Genomic DNA, 19,744 nt, shown 5'->3' with positions numbered 1-19,744 from the left:
TATCCTGTACCCAAATCCATTGACGTTAACAAATACTGATTTCCGTTGGGTGTTTTTGGAAGGGGTCCGATAAAATCAAAGGCCCAAAGTTCCAATGCGTCGACTGAGGGAAGTGGGTGAAGAGTCTGCAAGATTGAAGGTTCCCGTTTGACAAACTGGCAAGGATTACACTTCGAAAGTGTACTTTCGACAAGATATTCTTTGTGCGGTACCCAAAGGCGAGTTGTCATGGCCTTGCTAACGGCTTGAATACCTAGATGACCAAGGTCCTTGTGTAGAGCTTCAATAGCAGCATAAGCATCGTCAAGGGACGTCGGAACGACCACCATATAGTTCTCGTTATCGTAGGTGATGTTACGATACAAGATACCACTGTAAGTCGTATACCGTCCGCCTCCGACAAGCTTCGGTTCACATCCTTCTTCCAGATCCTGTTGATATCTTTTCAAAACATTGAAAGTGGCTATTATATTTGCTTCTTTTTCGTCATCCTGTTCCATTGGGTGAGCAAACAGTGGTTCCAAAGTGTCCTGATCACTAACTGGGGGCAACTGAACACGACGTGACAGTGCATCGGCTGCCACCTGAGTACGACCGGGTCGGTATTGTATCATCACGTCGAAATGCGCAATGTCGTCTGCAAAGCGGGTAAGGCGACGACCCAGATGTTTTTGGGAGTGGAAATATTTTAGTGATTCGTGGTCGCTTCGGACAACAATTGGCGAACCTTCTATGAAACCCTGAAATTTGTGCAACGCAAAAACTACTGCCAGCATTTCCCGTTCTTGTGTGGAGTACCGTTTTTCCGTCGGGGTCAGGCGGCGTGATTCAAATGCAATGGTGCGTAAGTCCTTGTCTTTAAACTGAAACCGGTCTAACTTCTTATTCGTTTCGAACTTCTCCTCCCCCTCCAGACTCCGAAAAGCCTCCTGGCTTTGTTGGAGAATACATCCGATAGCGTCATCTGATGCATCACAATCAATAACAAACAAGTGCCAAGGGACTGGATGAGACAAAATCGGAGCTGATGTGAGTTTGTTCTTTAACGTTACAAATGCTTTCTCACATTCAGTAGTCCAAGCTATGGGGGATCGTTTTTTCGGAGCACCTTGCAAAAGGTCATAAATCGGCGCTGCTATCTTCGCGAATCCTTTGATGAACTTGCGATAGTATCCGGCAATGTCCAAGAATCCACGAACTTCCGTAATGTTTGCTGGACGAGGCCAATTAACAACCGCTTCTACTTTTGAAGGATTCGGCTGCATACCTGATCCATTGACAACATGTCCGAGGTATACAATTTCTCGTTTCGCCCATTCGCACTTCTTTTCGTTCAGTACTAAATCATGCTTGTTTAGAGCAGTAAGTACCTCTTCTACGTGTTGAAGGTGTTCTTCCCAAGTTTGAGAGTATATCACGACATCGTCAAGATAGACCATAACGAAATCATCAATATACTCACGAAGGATATCATTCATCATCCTTTGGAAAATGGCAGGTGCGTTCGTCAATCCAAACGGCATAACTCGAAATTGAAAATGACCGTACCGACAGTTGAAAGCCGTCTTTTGTTTGGCATCATCCGAAAGCCGAACTTGCCAATATCCGGTCTTCAAGTCAATTGTTGTGAAGAACTTTGCACCAGTCAAATTCTGGTAACAATCGTCTATTCGAGGAAGGGGGTATGCATCGCGACGCGTAACATTATTCAGTGCTCGAAGGTCAACACAAACGCGAGTCGTACCATCTTTCTTTGGCACCAAGATAAGAGATGCAGACCATGGTGAGTCGGAAGGCTCTATAACCCCGTCTTCCAAAGCTGAATCTAGAAATTCCTTGACAGCTTTTTGTTCGGGAGGAGACTGAGGGCGACTTCGAACCTTTATAGGAGGATGGTCACCAGTGTCAATATCCAAAGACCAATGACGGTAAGGTGGATTGCCAACCTTTTCCCTAAAAATCTTCGGAAACTTCTTCTTACACCACTCTTTCAACCTTTCTCCAGGATTTTGTCCTTCAGGCACTTCACGTATACGACGATTAGGCATGACCGGAAAATCTTCGTCATCCAAACCCAATCCTTCAGAAGAGACGTTCATCAACTCAAGTGAGTCTAGTCCTCCAAATTCATCTTCCCATTGATCACATGGAAAAATCTGACCAGTTTCAGGTGACAAACAATATGATTCCAACGGGTAGGCAGTTTGCGTTCTGCTATGAGTGGAAACCCGTATAGGAAATATGGAGTAAGTGACTTTTTGCTGTGGAGAGGTGATGCGGAAAGAGTTGTCGGTCCAGATAGGAACGACTTGATGGCGTTTCATCCAATTTCGTCCTAGGATAAGGTCGTATCTAAACCCTGAACCGTTTTCCAATACGTACGCTAACCTTTCTTCCCAGATGGGTCCAATTTTCAATGCAAAGCGAGCCATACATTTAATGTACGTTCGGCCCGCTCCCGTAACTGGACGACGTCTGATGGGGAAAAATGTAGCACCTTCATCTTCTGCTACTTGTCAGGTGATGTAGTCGTCAGGAGTCCCACCATCAATGATGGCTTCGTAAGTGTTGGTCATTGTTGAGGTTCCAAAAAGCGGTCGCCTATCTTTGATTTTAACAGGATAAACGGGAAGTCCTTCGTCATCCCACTGATTGCCACTAGGAGTAGCGGCCTGTAAAAAATGCGACTCCAATTCGGGTTCCTCCTGTCCAGTCACCTCCAACATCGATTCCTCAACTCCCGTAAATGCTGAGTCCATTGTCTCCAACTCCGAAGATTCCAATTCAGTTGCAGTGTCCAAGGTGTCTGCTTCGACTAGGAATGTTTCTCTGTCTGGGGGTGCCACCGGGGATGGGTAGATTAATTCTCCCATCTCGTCATCTCCATCATAAACTACCTCCATAAAATGAACCTGTTTGTGGTTGGACGGATAGGTGGAAGGTTTACGAGGGGAGCGACAAGCCTTAGCGTAATGACCGAGTTTGTTACAACGATAACAACGTACCCTTGAATGGTTCTGATTGGTATTTCCATTTTCGAAGTTATCAAGATCCATCGGGGCTGATGTATCTTCTGTAGAAACCGGAATCGGAGGTGCTACTACACCTTCGTTGTTCGTCATAGGATTATTATTGACTGAATGAGAGGAATGTGATGAGCGGTGGTTCCTCGCATTATGGTGAGATTTACCATTATTCTTTCTGGAACGATAACCATGAAGTTGTTCCCAGAATCTGGCAGCCTCGTAAACAGAGGACATAGACTTCGGCTGGTTCCTACGAACATGAATCGCCAAATCGTCAGGGAGGTTCCGAATGAAGTAAAACTGACGGTCCCCGTACGTCATTTGTTCGTCCTCAATCTGCATTTCCAGTCGCTGAAAACGCTGAATATAGCCCGTGACATCTCCATTAAATTTTATCGCCATCATTTTCGCTCTCAGTTCATCAACTCGAATTGGTGAATCAAATTCCGCAAACATCGCATCCTTAAATTCACGCCAATTCAACGCTGCTCCTTTCTTCTCTCTCCGTTTTGCTAGATAAAATGTCTGTGCATTGTCACGAAGTAGGGCAGCCGTCGCACTACTCCATTCCGTCTCCGGAATATGGTTCAGCAAGAGTTGGTCCTCCGTAAGTGCAAAGAATGCTCGGACGTTCTCATATCGCTGACCATGGAAGGTAGGAAGAGTAACCCGTAGGGAGGTGGGTCTGGGAATGGCGGTGCTGCTGCTGCCACTAGCCTGAGGGTTATTGACGTTGATGTTAACCCTCGAGAAGGCTTGTTCAATAGCGGAGATAAGTTGGTCGGTTCGGAGTTCAGTGCCATTCTTAGCTTCAGTGACACCGGAGGCGAGGCTGTGAAGGATAGGCTCGAGAGCCTGATATGCTTCGGGAGTGACGACTTGTGCAAGGTCCTCGAGAAGCGAATCTCGCTGTGACGTCGATGACATTCTGTGTAGAATAGATGAAATGTCGAATATAGTATATGATGAATGATGGAGTATGTCGTACTTGTTTATCCGGATACTAAGCGCGCAAAGATCAACTTCTGCACTTTAGCTAAAGTGAAGTATTGCCCTCTCTATGTCGGATCTGATGACGGTCAGATGATAAATAAGGCAAGAGAATTCTACCGTATATTGAGTTACTCCGGCCTATTTATACTACAATACTTTCGGGCTACCAAGTCCATTTAACAGTGCCCTGTGGAAACCGTAAGACACAAATACAAGAGAAAAATACTAGACTACAGTGGCTGTAAATACATGCAGTCCAAAGGAAGTAAATAAGAGTCCGAAAATGTAAGAGCACTGGTCCGGCTCCAAAGCACAGTCGGCTCGGCGAGAATGATGTAAGTGTCCGAGAATCAGAGAGAAACATACAAGTACAAATGCCCGGATAACAGACGCGCCTCACCACGTGCTTTCCACGTGCCCCCAAACGCATGGAGCCCAGCCTCTGGCAAACCCATCCTACTGAGATATAACAGAACTTAGGATACAGAGATTCACTGATATCTAAGTCTGTTATCCCTCTTTCCTTTCCTCTCCCTCTCGGCGCTTCTCAAGAGCCTATCTTATCCATTTGAAATCGTACCCGATACTATCCTATTCGGTATTGATTTCAGCCAAACAGAGAGGGAAATTGATTAGAAAACTATCTATCTGGCCGAAAGGTAAATTGCTTTTGTTTAAATCATTTTCGGTTTTGGGTAAAGCGAAATGCCGGATTTTAATTGTGCAGAATGCCGGACCGATTTTCTCCCAGCGAACGTTAGTGGGGAAAAATCAGTACGGCATTCAAGTCAGGTGAAATCCGGCATTTTACTTCGCCCAAAACGGGAAGTGATTTGTGGAAAATTTGCCTACTCTTTGGCCAAATAGATAGTTTTCTGTTCAATTTCCCTGTTTGTTCATCTGATATAAATACTGAATAGGATAATATCAGGTACAATTTTGAATGTTGTGATTGGCCAGATATCAAATCATATTTCATTCAAGTGTATCTACATCCTGATTTAGCTACCTTCAGTAGTCAATTAAGCTCGAAATAATTTTTCGCTTTTCTGGTGTGTGGGCGATTCCTTCTGACTTACTGACTACTAATGTTTCCCCACGGACCCCAGGGCGATTCTCGTATCCCCGATCCTTATCACAACAGATACGATGACGACGGTGAAGTGTTGTACGATATACCAGAAGCTCTTGCTTCATTATGCAGACAAAAAATTGACCAATTTCAGAAGTGACTGACTTGGAGACCCTCTCAGTCCACAAATAGCGCCACAGGTGCCCAATCATGACCGTCCGGATGACACTGAGAAATCGAACAGCCAGGGTGTATCGTTATTCAGGATAATAAATATTGACCGACGCTCTTTTTACGTCATTAAAATCGTAAGTTAAAGCTTGTGGTAAACACTTTGAATGTCTGATAACGATTGAACGCTCTGGAATAAGGAGTCAGTTACTGTCTGTGTCCGTAGAAGAGCCTGTCTCTTCTCCTGCGTCCTCTGTGAATTCAAGTGAGCATTTCGCGTGGTTCCCCAGTTTCACATTATCCTTACCATGCATATATGCTGGTACAGGTGGTGGTGGTCGGGGCGGACTAGGCCGTTTGACAGTCATTGGAGATTTGCTTCCGTTCTGACTGCCTTTAGTCTTGAAGTTGGGACTGTTGAATTTAGCCGCTAGGGGAGCGGAAGATGTGCCATCCGGAGAAGAACTGCGGGATGAGGATGATGTAGAACCAGGATATGGCGCTGTAGATGAATCTCGAAGCTTTGAAGGTACTTTAGATTGAGATCCGAGGGACGATAGAACCTGAACGTTGAGGCGTATGCAACGAAAAGTCGGCACTGATGGCAAGACAAATCACTTACGACACCAGATGAACCTGCTTTTTTCAATGGGCTCAGTCCCTTGGGCTTGGGTTTTTTGTTTGGAGACACTTGTGGAGATATAGGCTGTGCCCAGGATTAGAGTCGATGGCGAGGCATGCAATCGACATAATTACCCTCTTGCGCTTCATACTGAACTCGGCCTCATCTGTCGTGTCTCGGTCAACATTCAAATGCTCTTAGCAGTACAAGCATCGCATTACCTGCACGTTTCCCCTTTGATTTCATCTTTCCTTTAGCAGAAGGTTTGCTTTCATCATCCTCCGAGATATTCCCGATTTCTGATGCAGGAGAATTGGATCTTCCAGCGTCTGACTGCCTGCTCGATCGAAATTTAGGTAGTTAGGTGGCTTTCTGGTAGAATCAATCGAATACGGACTTTGATTTGATACTTCCACGGTTGGCGGTTCTTCTGGCGGAAGACAAACCCAAACACGACGATAAATGGGCTGCGTATCTGTTCGAAGCAATCTAGGATTGAATTTTTTAGCAAAAATGCCAAGAAAGAGTACTGGTCATAGACTAACCGGATGATAACAATTAACGCAGTCGAGATAGACGTTTCCATCTTTAACACTTGAAGGTGTGGACCCTGGGATACTGGTAGTAGCTCCGTTCAAGGAGTTTCCTTCGGCCATCGGAGTAGCAGCCCTTGAGGATGTTGCCAGCTTGGATGACCCAGGAACATGCACTGCAAGCCGCGCCCGTTGAGATTTCATAATTGTCGTGTGGAAGGGATCACCTCAAACCTGCATTGCACCTTTCATGAAAGGGTTGTGAGGAAAGGGTCTCAAAGAGTACGCGTTTACTTACCGTGTCCCACATACTACGCACACTGCCCTACTCCTAGAAACTTCATTATGCGCTTGTATGGCGGAGTCCATCACGATGTCGTCTAGCATCGCACAGAAGATTTTGGTAACCTGCATACCTCCGTCAAACAACTTAGGTTTCGAAAGTAAAAAGAGTTATACCAATCCCGAGAGAAAGAGTTCTTTCTCTTGCTTCTCAGCTTTGGTGGGCATAGTGTGGGTGGTTGTAGGTGTGCGCACTGCGTAATGTTATTGTTTGTGCCCGATCAACCAGGGTTCTGGCCAAATTTGGAACTGGAAATTTTCATTATGGAAATGGAAGTTGTATGTAAGTCGTTTTGTCGTCTTGGTCCTCGCTACATAGGTTTCAGCGATTCAAAGTAAGTAAAGGTTATATAGATAGGTATATAGTCGTGCTCTAGTTCATCAAATCATCTTAAAGCCATTCCTTCCGGCCGTAGATAACAAAGGGAAACCATAATCATGGTACTTCAGTATCGTGACGCAGTCAATCTAGAGATCGTAAAGACACTCAGAATGACTACTGCAAGAACGCCGATACTCGCAGGCAAAAGTAGATCTTTCGATATACCCATAATCTCTTCAGGGCCGGGAGGGGGGGCGTAAGCTGGTGGTGATGGTACAGCTACAGAGAGTTCTTCCTTGGCCGGCTCTTTAACCTCTTTCTCAACAATTGCAGCGACTTCAGCGGCTTCCTCTGCGTTCTTGCTAGCCCCCGCTTCTTCCCATCCTTTGCCTCCTTGAACAAGAAGGACTACACGATCCATGTGCGCAAGACGGGCAATCCTCACAGCATCAGTAACATCGTGGTCAGATGTCATAAGTACCGTGTCGCCGTCGGCATCCGTATACATCAAATGGAAGTCAATGGGGTCTGGCGGGGTGCTGTTCTCACCCGTTGGCTTGTAATCCGTGAAGAAGGGATCCGTAATGAGCTTTCCAGCAACGATTTCCCGTAAATGTTCAATGTCGTCGTGACGGGATTGGAACCGGTGGTTACGACCACCGGGTGTGCGAAATTTAAACACATACGTTCCGTCGTCGACAGGAAGTGACGAAGGTACCACTTTGCCACGAGATATAACAGAGACTTCGTCGTCCATGACCGATGCCGAATCGTTAGGATGGACTTCAGAGTGAGGGGATTGCTGGACTTGAGAAAAGCTAGCATTTGATGGCAGCGTTTTCAATTCAGGAGGTATGTGCGAACCCGACATCAACGACTCTGTTTCGTCACCACCAATGGATTCAAAGAAACGACCCCACATAGGACCACCTTCAGATTCTCCGCCCTGATCTCCGCTAACGGCATTCATCTGAGTGGTGGTTAGATCGATCGGTCAAGTAAGCCGAGGGGAGAGAAAGTGTACCTGCTCTAGAGTAGCGTACGTGAGCTTCAGAACATCAACGATGGCAACAAGACGACCATCAGCCTCAACGACGGGAAGGTTAAGGTAATGGCCATCTGGAAGAAAATGTTCAGAGACGTTCTAAGGGCTAAGGTTGAAAACTTACTGTGCATTTTCTTGAGCGAATCGTGGATACTGAGGGTTGGAGGAGCGGTATCCGGATGGGGGGTCATGACACGGACGACACTGCAGCGGCTGGCATCCAAACCAGCAGCAATGACACGAAGGACTACATCTTTACTGGTGAATATACCAGCAATTCTGGGGTATGTAGATCCGTTCATTCCCGCTCCCTCCATAACACAAACAGCCGTGGTTCTCCTCTCCTTCATCAGCTTTGCGACTTCACGGACTGTAGTCTTAGGACCGACAGTGGCAGGTTGAGTGCGGGAGTCCATCACCGTGGTCAAGTCAGGGAGTGCAGTTTTTTCCCGTAGCTTTTCAGCCCATGCCAACATGGCAGCAGCTTGAGGATTTGAGCCGACATTGCCGAGTTCTGATTGTACCCCAGCCATGGCGCTGATGAGCTGTTCTGAAGCGGCTGAACTACGTTCCACTTTCCCGAGTGCTTCGTGAAAGACCTTGGTAATATCGAGAAGTCCAACGACATTTCCTTCCTCGTTGCAAACGGGCTGAACGCGATAAAATAAGAACGAGACAGCACACTAGTATGTGATAACTATACCAGATGTCTGAAATGCCTCGAGACCATGAGTTGCAACGCTTCGGTGGCACTGGTCGTGTCCTGTGTGACCATAGGATTGCGCGTCATGATTTGGTGTACCGGGGTCGTATGTGGATCGAGTCCTTCCGCTGTCACCTGGAGAAAAATAAGGAACGAGTATGTTCACCTAGGCGTATCAACGGGACATACTCGATAAGCCAGATCTTTAGCAGTGAAGATACCGCTCAAACCCTCCTCATCGTCAACAACGAGAACACAATCGGTTCGCTTTGCGGCACATAGTTGACTAGCTTCTGCAACAGTGATGTTCTCTGGGACCGTAAGAGCTGGAGTGGGCTTTAGTGCAGCTACGGTGCCTTTCGGAGCGGTATTCTTTTGTCCACGCCTGTTCCGTTGCTGGTGATGGGTCGTTGAAATGGTACGCTTCCTAGCAAGGTCCAACTCGTTCTTCCTCCGAATGGCCTAGAACGAGAATCATTGAACGGATGATTCACCAGAACATTGAACAGACCAACCTCGTCCTTTTTCAACTGTCTCCTTCGCGTCTCTGACTGCATACCTGAGAGTGAAGACATTGAGACCGATGCGGTAGATTGATGTCGTGAAGGCGGAAGTGGAGATGAGGCCCTTTCACCAGGAAATGGAACGGGGGAAGCTGAACTTCTGTTCTGTGAAGGGGAGTGTCCCGAGACAGGGAGCGGAATTCGTGACATGACCGGTCCAGAAAAGTCTGGTCAGTTGGTGATTGTTTGGTTTGCATACATATACTCTTACGTTCCTCACTTCGAATCTCAGTCTGTAGTACGACCTTTTACTTTGTGGGGGAGTAAAAGGGTTTATAACAACCATCAAGTCTTGGTCACGGTCAAACCGTAGAAAGCATGGGCAGCTTCCGCAGCTCTTTTCTTTCCGGTGGCCGAAACACTTTCTCGACACTTGGTGCAGCCATCGTGGCGTGGATTCTACTTGTCATTCCATGTACACACTGGCGTTTCTGGCATTTATTTCCAGATTTCTGAAATCTTTGCAACGAGTAAGAACCGGAGAGGTGGACTCTACATTAAAAATTGACTCTGTTGAGAAAAGTCTTGCGAGACATGGGATGGACGCGTCAATAGAGACAACGGTCATAATATGTAAATTAATAACGGTCCGTGAGACTGAGGATTCGAAGTAACTAGAAGTATATCGCATTCATTGCACTTTCTTCGATGAGGAAGTCGGGTATAGCACCCTGTCTTCATGCAGGCCTTCACGCGACTGTCGATAACGCGTAGAACGATATATGGCGAGTCTGGCCGGGTCGTTGTCGCGTGGAATGAAGAAATTTACAGCTGAAACATCTGCGCATGTTCTGCTTAGAACTGGAGGCATAACGAAAGTGGAGGTATGTGGTCGTCGTGCACCATGTTGTACCCACATCACAAAAGCTTAAAGATCGTCCAAATTACAACGCAAAAAACGGAGGTACATGAGCTCTAAATAGTAAAGGTTGAGAAGGAACGGAGGAGCTACAAATATCGACTCTCCGTCCGCAAAGATTATGCGACCTCTATCTTGATTTGACTTTTCCCCTTCTTTGGTTCTGGTTGGTGTACCAGTAATATACCCCTCCAAGGACAACAAGGACGAAGAAATTGGCTAGTCCACCGAGCAGTCAGCTATATCGCGACAGCGAACAAGTTTACAGAAGGTTCACCTGCTACGAATCCGACTACGCCCTGGCAAAGGTCTGTACCGAGCTTCAAGACACTCTGTGCAAACTGAAGAACTGCTTTCGCTGTGTTGGTTCCCAGTGCCAAGATCGCACCGAAGACGGCTAATAGGGAATTGACGAGTCCAGCAGCCACGTTGGTGAGGGCGGTAATGAACTCGGAGAGTGCAGATGTTATTGTTGGGGCCATGATATCGTCTACGTCTACGGAGACCACCTTTCACCTTTTATTCTTATCCCACCTACCAACGTCATCCACTCGTCATTCAAAATGGCAGTCAATCGTGGTGACAAATACTCCAATCTGTTATTAAGTTAACAACAACAACAAAAGGAACAAGAAAGCGTGATTAGTGAAAAACTATCTAGTTCTTCTTCTCCATCCGTGGGTGCAGTAGTCATTTGATCAGGGATGCGCGTATTCTATCTGCGCGGGGTTGGTGGTGGTGCAGGGGCAACGTTACTCCCTCCCCATCTCTGAACAAGCGACTTCCCTTGCCCCCAGAGCCTCGTAAGTGTAGGGTTCTGCTGTCCAGCGATCGTGGTCTCGATACGTCCAGTGGAGTAAGCGATAGCATCTCGGGTGAACTGTGATTGGTACCAGCGCTGACGCAAGAAGTGGGCGTAGATGATAGGCGAAAGCAAGGAATTCTGAAAGGTGATGCCACCGAGCAGAACACGAAGAAGGATAACCAGCTCCGTGAAGGCGACGGCCTTCATGGCAGGATCATAATTGGCTATTTTCGATTTAATGAGAAGGATGAAGCGCAAAAATATCGATACACACCCTTGACCCATACTTGCAGCTTTTTAGCAAATGGATGAGGAGTAGGCGGCCCTCCTGCAGTAGCAGGAGGGCCGGGAGGAAGGAACTGCGGCATCAAGGTGGTACGTGTAAAAGTCAACGCATGGAACAACGAGAATATCGTGTAAGGTATGAGGGTAACTGATTAAGGGCAGGATTAGACTGTCTGAAGAGCTGGAAAAAAATGTGCCACGAACTTGCAATTGGCTTAGAGGACCACCAGAAGAAGGCCAACAAGAAGTATTGAACATTCTGTCGAGACAGTGAGGCAAATCGAAAAAAAAAAAATCGTGAAGAAAACACACCTCGTCCAACGCCGCCCTCCTCACATAGGCCAAACTTGGCTGAGGCACCTGCCCAAATATCAGACCGAATTACGTCGTGACGACTGAAAAACACCCACACCCAAAGATTTTCTGCATTCATTTCAATTATTGTGTTCGGAGGAAAAAAGGAGGAAAATTGACATACTGGCAGACAATGGCATAGCTAACAAGTGCCCCAGCGTAACAAGCTGTTTGAAGAACGCGTCACTCATTAGGACAGACCCCAGTTGAGAGAGAATAATGCACACCCTTATACCACCAAGCGGAGACGCTTTTGAACGTGATCCATGCCAAAAAATACCGAAGAGCAGAAACCAATAAGACGAAATGACCTGAGGCCCAGATGTAGTGCTGGGTTGACCAGGCGATGTCAGTTCAGCTGGCTAATGCAAGGTAGAAAAAGGAAAGATTGCTAGTGACCTGGGTTGTAGCCATCTATCTCAAGAGGATATTACTATGGAGAGGTAAGTTTTTTGGGGGAAATCTGAGCTGAGGTGATGAATCAGAAGAAAGGCTCGCAGCGTTGGCGCCTGTTTGTTCTGATCCAACGTGTTCATCATCCCCCACGTGCAGAATGAGAGGCTGGCGTTCATGACTGCATCGCCCGGCCCCTTGCTAATGCGTGCCATGGAACGAGGTAATCGTCGAAGTATCATATACCCAATAAGTAGAACAGAAAACATCAGAAAAGGGCTATCTACTCCATTGAGTCCCCTCTTTCATTCTTTGTCGATCCTTTCCCTTCGTGTATATCTCCTTCTCAACCTTCTTCTTTCCCAAAGTTTCTATCCGCCGTTGTTTTCCCTGGCGTCGTGCCTTCGATCGAGGTCCTTCTTCTGCCTGATCTTCATTCTCCGCTGCATCGATATTTTGAGCATCGGTGATTTCCTCAAACACTTCCTCGTCACCCTTCTCATCGTCTCTTCTTCGCTTGCGTCCAGACGACGAAACGTTAGGTCCCTTTGACGCACCAATATTCACGTTTACGCGCGGTGGAACCGCAAAACCGAACGACTTCCCAACTTTGGCCAAATCAAGTGCATTGACATCAAATATCTTCTTCAGCGAATATGAAGCGTAAGCCTGTAGATACGACCGGTAACCATCTTTCGCGGATTGATGCAGATAATAGTTTTTGGCCAGTAGCTTCTCCATCTATAGTCAATGAGCACCTTCTATGTCAAAAATTCCCTCGGCAAAAATGACATACCTGAGCTTGAACATTGTGAACACGGTCGGTAGGGAAGCTGAATTCGTTCAAGGGCACCTTGGCCTCCTTTAAATACCGCAAGAATCCGAGCTCGCTTTCCAAAAGGAAAAGCAGACTCTTTCCGACCTTGCCTGCTCGTGCGGTACGCCCAACTCGATGAATATAATCTCGAGGATCATCCGGTGGGTCATACTGGATGATCCAATCCACACGGGGGATGTCAAGCCCACGAGCTGCAACGTCCGTCGACAACAATATTCCAGCCTCGGCATTGATGAACTCAAAAAAGGTGTTGGTTCGTTTTTGCTGTTTTTGCTTTCCCTGAAAGGTATGTAGATATCAAACGATAGGAGGAGAGATCCGTGAGAACGAACATGTAATGCCAACACGGGGACGTCGATGTAATTGAGAAGCTCCGAATGGTATTTGACGGAATTGCAACTCGAAAAAAAGACGATGGCCTTCTTTTTCAAATTCTTTTTCAGGAATGTAAATAACAATAAGAACCGCTTGTCTGAAGGACACACGACGTATCCTTGCGACAGGGTAGACACTGTGCTGGATTCCTGTGTTCTAGCAACATCGATGTGGATGGGGCCTGGTCGTAACGATATTCGTGCGAGGTCGGAGACCTTTGTAGTTTGCGTTGCTGAGAATAGCATCGATTGACGATTTTCTAGGATGGGAAACGACTCCAACAAGGGTCCAGACATGATAGGATTATCAGACTCACCATTCGGTAGGATGGATATTATTCTTTTCATCTCCTCCTCGAAACCAATCTCTAATATACGATCTGCTTCATCAATAACCAGGGCTTTTAGATTTCGATAAACGAATCCTCTCGTTGTCTGTTATCTTCGCATGAGGAAAAAAATTACCGCGTAAAACCAGCAAGCCGACTCACCTGTAGGTGATCCAAAAGTCTTCCAGGTGTCGCAACCAGGAGGTTCACGCCTTTCACTAATTTCTCTGCTTCTGCTCTCTTTGCTGCTCCCCCCATGACGATTCCAAAAGTTTGCGAATGATGCTCCATCAGTTGTTTTGCTACCCCAAATATCTGTAATGCAAGCTCTCGAGTCGGTGTGATGATTATGATTCCCGTTCCTGGGACGGAAATTCAGATGAAAGGCAAAGGAAATTTGAGTCAATGCTGACCGTTCATGGGCTTGAATTTTAGTCGATGCAGAAATTCGACTGCAGGTATAAGGAATGCAAGGGTTTTCCCTGAGCCAGTTTGTGCAGCACCTAGGACGTCCTTTCCCGTCAAAAGGACAGGTATCGACTTTGCTTGTACGGGCGTCATGTTGGTAAATCCCATCTCGGCGAGGGCATTGTTCGTCTGGTCAGAAAGATTGAGCGACGAGAATGGTGGCCTTTCTGCATCAATTTTTGGGGATGTCCCAGAACCAGAGGCGTCGGCCATTTTTAAAATCGTTGTTCGTCGAAGCGAAATCGGAAAAAGCGACGTATTACATAATTGCAAGTGTTGCAACAACCGCCATGGCCTTGATACTACCGGCATCTGAAAAACGTCTGTCCTCTTCTCTTATCCGCTTACCGCCCCTTGAACTGGGAGGGTTTGAATTACAGTATTAGTATCTGTTGTCTTGGGTTCGCTGTCTGCTACCATTGGCTTCTATATTGGACGGTGTTATCGTTGTTCGCCGTTCGTGAACACGGAACATGTCCAAAATCTTCTCAAGGAGGACACTCCTCACGAAGAGAATGATGAGGCTGAGGCAATCCCTGATGGAGACCTCTCAAGTGTATCTGCTAGCTTCCTCGAACCGTGTAAACTGGTATGTACTCGCTCGTTTTGAAGCCCTTGCGACGCGCTTCAGTTCCAAGTTCAGGTTCTGGTTGTTCGGAATGATCTCAAAATGTCACCAGGAATGATTTCTACTCAGTGCTGAACAAAACTCAATATATTTCACTCGTTACTCACTGCTTTGCTTTGTAGCTGTGGGTAAGAGCGGAAGACTCAAGAGTCGGTGTATATGGACAAGACTTTGATACGTTATCTCGATTCAGACAGGCAACGTTGGCGTGCTACAAAGCGCTATTAGAAAAGAATGCTCAGGTACAATCGCTGGCTTTGCCCATTGAACCTATCTGAAATTTGGATCTACTCAGCTCGTTCGAGACTGGGAGAGGACAGGGTTAGGTGGATTTGCAAGATCATTGGAAGTCATTAACGGTCGTTCTTGGTAGGCAAGCGAAGATTGCGCTGAAAGGGAACTCTGAAGAACAGCTCTTGGAGCTTGAGGCGATGGCAAAGAGTTTGAACTTATGCGCGCGTTCAGTGCAAGACAAGTTAGTGAATTTGGGTTTCTTCCAGACGTTGCCTATTAATAGTCCAATTTCAGGGATTTAGGAACCAAGACGATACTGGCGATTGGACCTTCACCGGTCCCTTTGGTCAATCAAGTGACAGGCAAACTACGGCTCTTGTGACGAACCGAATCTAGATAATCTAGTACCCCACTGATTTCTTGATAGCAATACGCAAGTTTTACATTTAAACAATCCTGCTACACGTGAGGCTGATCCTTAGTATAATGGCGGGAGTTTCCTGATTACCCTTACCTCAATAAACAGCAGATATTATTATTATTATCAGGAAATTAAATCCTTCATTGGACCCCGTAGGATGGCGAAGGCGAGGTCCTCCACCTTGAGCCCGACATTCCACGTGATGGGGAATTCCAGATATGGCAACGAGCGGGCCGCTCTGTATCTTATAGTACCGCGTCAGAGTTTGCGTTGCGACTCCACGGACTCCGATGAATCTTAGTGGGCCTCTCTTTCTATTTTATCCCTCTCATTCGATAATTCCATCAACCCTCTCATGTCCACCTTTGCAATCACTCGAGTTTACACAGAAAGCTTCAATAGATCCCCGACTACAACACTCGCTTTTGTGAGTCCGTTACATACTACTTCCGCATGACCATCTAACATTTTTTCAAAGGTTGGAGGAAGTCTCAACGCCTTCGGTGACTCCGTCGCTCAATTCTACCAGAAAACTGCAAGTCATCCTTCACACAATCTCCCACACTCAGCCTACTCACATCCTATCTTGACAGTACGGGCGGAAAGAGCATGAAGTGGAACCACGATACGATTTTGCGCGTACTCTGCGTTTCTTCGTCTTCGGGTTTGGCATGAGTGAGTGTACCTGTAATATGCTTCAAGCGTCGAATACTACTCATATCATCCTAGGCCCACTCATCGGAAGATGGAACACCTTTCTGGAACGTCAGTTCCCTCTTCGCACCAGCGGCAATGTTAGTCTGAAGGCATTAGTCAAACGAGTTGCAAGTGATCAGTTACTCATGTAAGTCTAGAGAAATACTTGTCTTTCTTGAGACTCACTGCTCGATGTAGGGCGCCAGTTGGCGTACGTATCCTTCGACGATTTTTTTTACGATCCTACTGAATTGAACCTAGATCACTCTCTTCTTGGGATCTATGGGTGTAATGGAAGGCAGAAATGTCCCTCAAATACGACAGAAGTTCTCCGACATTTTCCCGATTGCTCTTACTTCTAACTGGCAAGTATGGCCCATCGTTCAGCTCATAAACTTCCGTTTTATGCCGCTTCCATACCGTGTTCCGTTCCAATCCACGTGCGGTGTATTTTGGACCCTATATCTCTCCGTAATCAACTCAAGGTGGGCTCCGCTTTCGACCCGCTACATGTATTAATTGTTTACAATATGCCCAGGGAGGATCGGAAACAAGACTATGAGGCCGGACTCCGCAGGACCATACATGCAACTTAACGGCATAATTACAGCGCCTTCTCATCGAAATCCAAACATATTTTCGGGACTCTTTTAATCTTGATAAACGTATGAAGGCAAATAATTTGCATGTGTAGCGTTAGGTAGAATTACATTACATTTACGATGCACCGTATTTGTGTTTGAAAAACGCTGGTGGCAACGTACCCAATACATCCACAAGTGGGCGCTCTACAACGACCAGCTCCCCTTCAGCGATGAAATCTACGAGCAGAAGAGGTCTGTACTGTGTTATCATTTTAACCCTCTTTTCCCAATGGGAGGAATCCGGGTTCTGCGGAGAACCTCCTTTTGCACTCTCTCGACGACGTTTCCGAGACGCCTGTATAGACCCAGGGTCATCGAGGTTGATTTTGCATAACCAGGTGGCACCCCAGAACACGACGTAGTTATGTGAGGATGAGGAGGAGATAGGAGCAAAGGCGACACCCACAAGAGCGTCGTGGATGGTGGTGAAACGTCGTGGAAGATGACTTGTGAGTTCGTGAGCCCAAACGGGAAACTGTCGTGCTTCGACATCATATATCTGGAAGGTGTTGTTAGGAAAAGCGAGCAACAAATGACTCGGTCGAGAAGGGTCGAAAGCGAGGCATTGTGCAGGATGTGAGAAGGACGGCAGAAGGCAATGATGCTGAAAGCTTTGTCAACCCAAATCTTCACCAGCACACTAATGAATAACTACCTGTAAGGAATCCAAGTTGAAGACATTGGTCTTGCACTTGTCGTCCGAAGTGGCTAGCCATTGCCCATCTGCGCTGATGGCAATCCGCAAAATGTTGGTGTGGGCAGAAACAGAATGTACATGCTCCTCCTCGTCCTCCTGCTCAATTTGCTCGTCCTCTGCAGGGTCTACCGTCTCGATGTCCATGGAGTTCATATCTTTCACTGCCCGCCCTGAACCTGCCATTGACTCCCGGTGATGGTCGAACCTTCTTAGTACTGAGGGTCTCCCGTCACTTCCACGGAGATCTATCACAAGCACACATGAAGTCATTGCGGTATTCATGACAAGTTTCGTGGAATCAGGTGTGAATGCGAAAGCTAGACCACCTCTTGATGCTGGTTTTGAGAGAAGGTGAGGTTGTATTGTCGTTGAAAAATCCTTGATTCTGCGAGGTTTAATGGACCCATCGGCCTGTAGAAGATTATGAGCTGAGAATGTTTAGATAGGAAATCGGTGTCGACAGACCTCCATATTCAAGGCAAAGAGTTTCGCCTCGTACATGTCGGAGACTACAAGCCATAGGCCGTCCTCAGAAATAGCACTCGCCACTAGATTTGTGTTGACATCGAACTCCATTTCAAGACACTTTTCCCAGTCGAGCGCATCAGGGTCAACCTCCCCTTCCATACTGGCAGTTTTGAGGATCTTCCAAATACTCAGACTAGCATCCCGCATGCAGGACACGAGGCGCGCACGACGAGCAACATGCACTATACAATTGGAAGATGGCCCTGGAGGATACGGCAACCGACGATGATACGAGTCTTCGAAAATAACATCGACACTCGTTGCCAAAGGATTAGTGACCTTCCCTAACATAGTACTTGAAGGTAGTGCAGCCGGTTTAACTACCACGGACATATCCAATCCGCCCGAAGCGAGGACAGGTGCGATGTCAGTTGAGAAATGTCGTTTGTAAGAAGGCGATAAAGGGGTATGCGGAGGCCAGATCGCAAGAGCGCGAACGTCATGGGAGTGCATCCTACGAGATGCCGATTGCACCCATCGACTAGACGTACGCAAAATTGAATTGTTCTTTGGATTTGAAGCCATTTTGACGAGCGAAAATTGCGTTGTCTTCTGGTCAACTCCAGCTGAATATACGACATTACCATCCTATAAAAGCGCCGTTTGTGAGTACACAATCATCAGTAGCTTTATCTTTATTCGCCTACCGAACCAACCGCAAGGCAAAGTACATCTGCAGCATGGGCCTGGAAACTGTATATTTGGGTGCTCGTTCGACTATCCCAAAATTTGACTATGCCTAAAGAGTCTCCTGAAACGATAGTTCCGTCTCTACCTGAGTGCTGAGCAACTTCCATGAATGGTAGTTATGTGAACCACTTACCCTAATGTTGAGACTGCCCAGACGAGTGTACGTTCTCCGCGTACTTTGTCCGTCCCCATACGGTCTAATAGACGGCCAGTAGAAACATCCCACTTCCGTAAACTGCTGTCGGAGCAACCTGCCACCAACCATAAATCTAACCAGTCGTCGACACTATCGTCATCGTCATCGGAGTTGGAAGTTCCTTGACGCTCTTTTGGTGTCGGTGGCCCCCATGTCACGCTCAATATACGACACTTCACGCGGTCGAAGCGACGAATGTGTGTCAAAGTGTCGTCGGACACAGAAAGCAATCGAACAGTTCCATCCTCACAACCCAGAGCCAGCATAGTGGATGTGGGATTTGCTGCTATGCACCAGATAGTACCGCCTTGTGAGTTGATTGTTCTCTGAAAGTATGTATTAAATGATTAGGGATGAGCAACGCCATGAATCACTTACCCTTAAACACAAGTATTCTATGTCCCACTCAATCAACTCACTACCACCTCCCGAGCTGAACAGTCGAAGATCAGATATCGTAGGTACGTCCTCGGGTTTCAGGGCATCAGGGTCGCGAATTGTAAAAACGAGGGCGTCCACTTTAGAAGGATATAAGCCATTGATCGACTGTTTCAAGTCAAGTTATTGAGTCCAAGGAGAGTAAGAGAGAAAGCATCTCGTACTTTAGACACACACCATCCTTGGTGTGCTTGGATATCATTATTAGATGCAGTCCATTCGCAAAAGTCGATGTTTCCATTGGCATGACCTACGGCTAATGTCCCAAATTTTGGAAAGGGTGACTGGCGCGAGCTAGCTGGAATTTTCCTCGTAGAGGGAAGGGGGAGCGGAGGAAATGCTAACGCAGTGATCGCCGACGGATTATAGTCAACGAATCTGCAGCGATGTACAGCAACAGGGCTCGAGTCGGGCATTCTTCATGGACAATCAGGTTCAAAGTAGTTACGCGACAAAATTTTCTGACGCGGGACGC

At 46.8% G+C, this 19,744-nt stretch overlaps 8 protein-coding genes across 9 annotated transcripts; 2 read left to right on the top strand and 6 right to left on the bottom strand.

Annotated features, from left to right (window-relative positions):
• Positions 1-5,097: 5,097 nt before the first annotated feature.
• On the bottom strand, positions 5,098-6,988 carry E1B28_001321 (uncharacterized protein). Its single transcript, XM_043147237.1, has 10 exons — positions 6,877-6,988; positions 6,716-6,825; positions 6,652-6,662; positions 6,430-6,593; positions 6,282-6,373; positions 6,106-6,221; positions 6,019-6,050; positions 5,885-5,968; positions 5,570-5,825; positions 5,098-5,515 (listed from the first exon to the last, which is right to left on the bottom strand). Exons 1-10 carry the CDS (start codon positions 6,925-6,927, stop codon positions 5,466-5,468), a joined length of 966 nt encoding a protein of 321 aa, XP_043015942.1. The 5' UTR covers positions 6,928-6,988; the 3' UTR covers positions 5,098-5,465.
• On the bottom strand, positions 6,714-9,560 carry E1B28_001320 (uncharacterized protein). Its single transcript, XM_043147236.1, has 7 exons — positions 9,345-9,560; positions 9,019-9,291; positions 8,830-8,964; positions 8,251-8,776; positions 8,106-8,200; positions 6,877-8,051; positions 6,714-6,825 (listed from the first exon to the last, which is right to left on the bottom strand). The coding sequence occupies exons 1-6, from the start codon at positions 9,540-9,542 to the stop codon at positions 7,206-7,208; spliced, it is 2,073 nt and encodes a 690-aa protein (XP_043015941.1). The 5' UTR covers positions 9,543-9,560; the 3' UTR covers positions 6,714-6,825; positions 6,877-7,205.
• Positions 9,561-10,381: 821 nt separating this feature from the next.
• On the bottom strand, positions 10,382-10,733 carry E1B28_001319 (uncharacterized protein; the record flags this gene model as incomplete). The annotated part of the gene is made up of 2 exons (XM_043147235.1): positions 10,382-10,470; positions 10,529-10,733. The coding sequence occupies 2 exons, from the start codon at positions 10,731-10,733 to the stop codon at positions 10,382-10,384; spliced, it is 294 nt and encodes a 97-aa protein (XP_043015940.1).
• Positions 10,734-10,966: 233 nt separating this feature from the next.
• Positions 10,967-12,109, bottom strand: E1B28_001318 (uncharacterized protein; the record flags this gene model as incomplete). Its single annotated transcript, XM_043147234.1, has 8 exons — positions 10,967-11,280; positions 11,331-11,489; positions 11,546-11,600; positions 11,654-11,701; positions 11,752-11,764; positions 11,820-11,862; positions 11,923-12,025; positions 12,095-12,109. The coding sequence occupies 8 exons, from the start codon at positions 12,107-12,109 to the stop codon at positions 10,967-10,969; spliced, it is 750 nt and encodes a 249-aa protein (XP_043015939.1).
• Positions 12,110-12,280: 171 nt separating this feature from the next.
• HAS1 (ATP-dependent RNA helicase) lies at positions 12,281-14,354 on the bottom strand. Of its 2 annotated transcripts, XM_043147232.1 has the most exons (6): positions 14,043-14,354; positions 13,792-13,991; positions 13,618-13,735; positions 13,259-13,560; positions 12,885-13,205; positions 12,281-12,829 (listed from the first exon to the last, which is right to left on the bottom strand). In XM_043147232.1, exons 1-6 carry the CDS (start codon positions 14,308-14,310, stop codon positions 12,368-12,370), a joined length of 1,671 nt encoding a protein of 556 aa, XP_043015937.1. In that variant the 5' UTR covers positions 14,311-14,354; the 3' UTR covers positions 12,281-12,367. The 2 variants fall into 2 exon arrangements, with proteins under 2 accessions (XP_043015937.1, XP_043015938.1); XM_043147233.1 differs by having other exon boundaries at positions 12,885-13,560.
• A 12-nt stretch (positions 14,355-14,366) lies between these two features.
• On the top strand, positions 14,367-15,469 carry E1B28_001316 (uncharacterized protein). The gene is made up of 8 exons (XM_043147231.1): positions 14,367-14,418; positions 14,478-14,686; positions 14,741-14,793; positions 14,848-14,853; positions 14,919-14,967; positions 15,021-15,046; positions 15,099-15,200; positions 15,254-15,469. The coding sequence occupies exons 1-8, from the start codon at positions 14,388-14,390 to the stop codon at positions 15,339-15,341; spliced, it is 564 nt and encodes a 187-aa protein (XP_043015936.1). The 5' UTR covers positions 14,367-14,387; the 3' UTR covers positions 15,342-15,469.
• Positions 15,470-15,617: 148 nt separating this feature from the next.
• Positions 15,618-16,721, top strand: E1B28_001315 (uncharacterized protein). Its single transcript, XM_043147230.1, has 7 exons — positions 15,618-15,807; positions 15,859-15,915; positions 15,974-16,055; positions 16,110-16,224; positions 16,275-16,287; positions 16,338-16,561; positions 16,615-16,721. The coding sequence occupies exons 1-7, from the start codon at positions 15,736-15,738 to the stop codon at positions 16,670-16,672; spliced, it is 621 nt and encodes a 206-aa protein (XP_043015935.1). The 5' UTR covers positions 15,618-15,735; the 3' UTR covers positions 16,673-16,721.
• On the bottom strand, positions 16,722-19,731 carry E1B28_001314 (uncharacterized protein). Its single transcript, XM_043147229.1, has 7 exons — positions 19,434-19,731; positions 19,210-19,377; positions 18,769-19,157; positions 18,593-18,716; positions 17,883-18,533; positions 17,376-17,828; positions 16,722-17,324 (listed from the first exon to the last, which is right to left on the bottom strand). Exons 1-7 carry the CDS (start codon positions 19,683-19,685, stop codon positions 16,794-16,796), a joined length of 2,568 nt encoding a protein of 855 aa, XP_043015934.1. The 5' UTR covers positions 19,686-19,731; the 3' UTR covers positions 16,722-16,793.
• Between the last annotated feature and the right edge of the window lie 13 nt (positions 19,732-19,744).

This window comes from Marasmius oreades, chromosome 1 (genome assembly GCF_018924745.1).
Source record: "Marasmius oreades isolate 03SP1 chromosome 1, whole genome shotgun sequence".
Classification (NCBI taxonomy): domain Eukaryota; kingdom Fungi; phylum Basidiomycota; class Agaricomycetes; order Agaricales; family Marasmiaceae; genus Marasmius; species Marasmius oreades.
The sequence above is the reverse complement of the archived record's forward strand: the minus strand, read 5'-3'. Positions and strand labels throughout refer to the sequence as shown.